Source organism: Branchiostoma lanceolatum, chromosome 15, assembly GCF_035083965.1.
Source record: "Branchiostoma lanceolatum isolate klBraLanc5 chromosome 15, klBraLanc5.hap2, whole genome shotgun sequence".
NCBI classification, from domain to species: Eukaryota; Metazoa; Chordata; class Leptocardii; order Amphioxiformes; family Branchiostomatidae; genus Branchiostoma; species Branchiostoma lanceolatum.
Window position 1 is genome coordinate 12,710,875 of NC_089736.1, and position 4,536 is coordinate 12,715,410.

The window sequence follows — 4,536 nt, forward strand, 5'->3', positions numbered from 1 at the left end:
TACAAAACACCTAAAATCATGTGAATAACCAGCCGGACCCACTCCTCTGCTCAGAGAGTACACTGCACCAAAACTGCACCACTGCTAGGTATTACCTAGCACCGTATGGAAAAGTAACATGTAGTATGTCTTGCAAAATGTGTATGATATTGAATAAAGATTTATTCTATTCATATATATTGACTGTGCCATTAAATTATAACTTTCAATTTTTTTTGATGACCAGTTATAACATATATCAGCACACTATACACATATAATATAATAGTCCTGTACCACCAAATGATTTTTATCCCTATCTAGACTGGACTCATTCTCCCCCCCCCCCCCATCATAACTTTCAAACGGTATGGTGTATGATCAAGTTTGCAGGGGGTGATAAGCATGTAAATATTAATCACTCTCAACAATAAGCCTTGATTATGTGGCGAAGATAATGTGTTCGTGGAACTCTAGTTACAATAGTATTTGGATACAATAGTATTTGTACGAATATAACATTTGCTAGCAAATCCTCAATATCTTCAAGTCTTGCTAAGAGTTTTTAGCATTGATTAAAATGTCGTCTTCTTCCTTTTTGCACCGATGAGTAGAGTTAAACCATGAAAATACTGACAAATCGCCTAACAGACTTAAGATAATGATCAGTATCTCCTGAATTTCTTTTGTCATTTGTAAACTTCAGCCACCTCGAAATTTTTCCGAAGGAAAACATTTGAGATGTGTTGTTCGGCTACCAAATCAATCACATGATCGAATAATGCTACGTACCGACTTCCACAGCGACTAGGTCAACTACCGCAGCTATCACTAAAAATGAGACAATAACCCCAACGGCGACACAAACAGGATCAAATACCGCAGCTATAACTGACACCGTCACTCCGACGGCCACACCCTCACCGACTGGGTCAACTACTGCAGCTATAACTGACAAGGTCACTCCGACGGCCACACCGTCACCGACTGGGTCAACTACTGCAGCTGTAACTGACACATTCACTACGACGGACACACGTTCACCGACTGGGTCAACTACTGCAGCTATAATTGACACGGTCACTCCGACTGCCACACCCTCACCGACGGGGTCAACTACTGCAGCTATAACTGACACCGTCACTCCGACGGCCACACCGTCACCGACTGGGTCAACTACTGCAGCGATAACTGACACCGTCACTCCGATCGCAACACCGTCACCGACCGGGTCAACTACTGCAGCTATAACTGACACCGTCACTCCGAATGCAACACCGTCACCAACTTGGTCAACTACTGCAGCTATAACTGACACCGTCGCTCCGACGGGCACACCCTCACCGACTGGGTCAACTACTGCAGCTATAACTGACACATTCACTACGACGGCCACACCGTCACCGACTGGGTCAACTACTGCAGCTATAATTGACAAGGTCACTCCGACTGCCACACCCTCACCGACGGGGTCAACTACTGCAGCTATAACTGACACCATCACTCCGACGGCCACACCCTCACCGACTGGGTCAACTACTGCAGCGATAACTGACACCGTCACTCCGATCGCAACACCCTCACCGACTGGGTCAACTACTGCAGCTATAACTGACACCGTCACTCCGACGGCCACACCCTCACCAACTGGGTCAACTTCTGCAGCTATAACTGACACCGTCACTCCGATCGCAACACCGTCACCGACTGGGGCAACTACTGCAGCTATAACTGACACCGTCACTCCGATGGCCACACCCTCACCGACTGGGTCAACTACTGCAGCTATAACTGACACGGTCACTCCGACGGCTACACCGTCACCGACTGGGTCAACTACTGCAGCTATAACTGACACAGTCACTCCGACGGCCACACCGTCACCGACTGGGTCAACTACTGCAGCTATAACTGACACCGTCACTCCGACGGCCACACCGTCACCGACTGGGTCAACTACTGCAGCTATAATTGACAAGGTCACTCCGACTGCCACACCCTCACCGACGGGGTCAACTACTGCAGCTATAACTGACACCATCACTCCGACGGCCACACCCTCACCGACTGGGTCAACTACTGCAGCGATAACTGACACCGTCACTCCGATCGCAACACCCTCACCGACTGGGTCAACTACTGCAGCTATAACTGACACCGTCACTCCGACGGCCACACCCTCACCAACTGGGTCAACTTCTGCAGCTATAACTGACACCGTCACTCCGATCGCAACACCGTCACCGACTGGGGCAACTACTGCAGCTATAACTGACACCGTCACTCCGATGGCCACACCCTCACCGACTGGGTCAACTACTGCAGCTATAACTGACACGGTCACTCCGACGGCTACACCGTCACCGACTGGGTCAACTACTGCAGCTATAACTGACACAGTCACTCCGACGGCCACACCGTCACCGACTGGGTCAACTACTGCAGCTATAACTGACACCGTCACTCCGACGGCCACACCGTCACCGACTGGGTCAACTACTGCAGCTATAACTGACACCGTCACTACGACGGCCACCTCGTCACCGACTGGGTCAACTACTGCAGCTATAATTGACACGGTCACTCCGACTGCCACACCCTCACCGACGGGGTCAACTACTGCAGCTATAACTGACACCGTCACTCCGACGGCCACACCTTCACCGACTGGGTCAACTACTGAAGCTATAACTGACACCGTCACTCCGATCGCAACACCGTCACCGACTGGGTCAACTACTGCAGCTGTAACTGACACCGTCACTCCGACGGCCACACCGTCACCGACTGGGTCAACTACTGCAGCTATAACTGACACCGTCACTCCGACGGCCACACCGTCACCGACTGGGTCAACTACTGCAGCTATAACTGACACCGTCACTCCGATCGCAACACCGTCACCGACTGGGGCAACTACTGCAGCTATAACTGACACCGTCACTCCGATGGCCACACCCTCACCGACTGGGTCAACTACTGCAGCTATAACTGACACCGTCACTCCGACGGCCACACCCTCACCGACTGGGTCAACTACTGAAGCTATAACTGACACCGTCACTCCGATCGCAACACCGTCACCAACTGGGGAAACTACTGCAGCTATAACTGACACCGTCACTCCGATCGCCACACCCTCACCGACTGGGTCAACTACTGCAGCTATAACTGACACCGTCACTCCGATCGCAACACCGTCACCAACTGGGGCAACTACTGCAGCTATAACTGACACCGTCATTCCGATCGCAACACCCTCACCGACTTGGTCAACTACTGCAGCTATAACTGACACCGTCACTCCGATCGCAACACCGTCACCGACTGGGTCAACTACTGCAGCTATAACTGACACCGTCACTGCGACGGCCACACCGTCACCGACTGGGTCAACTACTGCAGCTATAACTGACACCGTCACTGCGACGGCCACACCGTCACCGACTGGGTCAACTACTGCAGCTATAACAGACACCGTCACTCCGACGGCCACACCGTCACCGACTGGGTCAACTACTGCAGCTATAACTGACACCGTCACTCCGATCGCATCACCGTCGACGACTGGGTCAACTACTGCAGCAATATCAGACACCGTCACTCCGACGGCCACACCGTCACCGACTGGGTCAACTACTGCAGCTATAACTGACACGGTCACTCCGATCGCAACACCGTCACCTACTGGATCAACTACTGCAGCTATAACTGACACGGTCACTCCGATCGCAACACCGTCACCGAATGGGTCAACTACTGCAGCTATAACTGACACCGTCACTCCGATCGCAACACCGTCACTAACTGGGGCAACTACTGCAGCTTTAACTGACACCGTCACTCCCACCGCTACACCGTCACCTACTGGATCAACTACTGCAGCTGTAAATGACACGGTCACTCCGACGGCGACACCGTCACCGACTGGGTCAACTACTGCAGCTATAACTGACACCGTCACTCCGACGGCCACACCGTCACTGACTGGGTCAACTACTGCAGCTATAACAGACACCGTCACTCCGACGGCCACACCGTCACCGACTGGGTCAACTACTGCAGCTATAACAGACACGGTCACTCCGACGGCCACACCGTCACCGACTGGGTCAACTACTGCAGCTATAACTGACACGGTCACTCCGATCGCAACACCGTCACCGACTGGGTCAACTACTGCAGCTATAACTGACACGGTCACTCCGATCGCAACACCGTCACCGACTGGGTCAACTACTGCAGCTATAACTGACACCGTCACTCCCACCGCTACAACGTCACCGACTGGGTCAACTACTGCAGCTATAACTGACACCGTCACTCCGACGGCCACACCGTCACCGACTGGGTCAACTACTGCAGCTATAACTGACACGGTCACTCCGATCGCAACACCGTCACCGACTGGGTCAACTACTGCAGCTATAACTGACACGGTCACTCCGATCGCAACACCGTCACCGACTGGGTCAACTACTGCAGCTATAACTGACACCGTCACTCCGACGGCCACACCGTCACCGACTGGGTCAACTACTGCAGCTATAACTGACA

The 4,536-nt window shown here is 52.5% G+C and overlaps 1 protein-coding gene across 1 annotated transcript; it reads right to left on the reverse strand.

The window, feature by feature from the left end:
• Positions 1-763: 763 nt before the first annotated feature.
• Positions 764-3,223, reverse strand: LOC136449349 (zinc transporter ZIPB-like). Its single transcript, XM_066449364.1, has 4 exons — positions 2,884-3,223; positions 2,104-2,331; positions 1,564-1,791; positions 764-1,155 (listed from the first exon to the last, which is right to left on the reverse strand). Exons 1-4 carry the CDS (start codon positions 3,221-3,223, stop codon positions 764-766), a joined length of 1,188 nt encoding a protein of 395 aa, XP_066305461.1.
• Between the last annotated feature and the right edge of the window lie 1,313 nt (positions 3,224-4,536).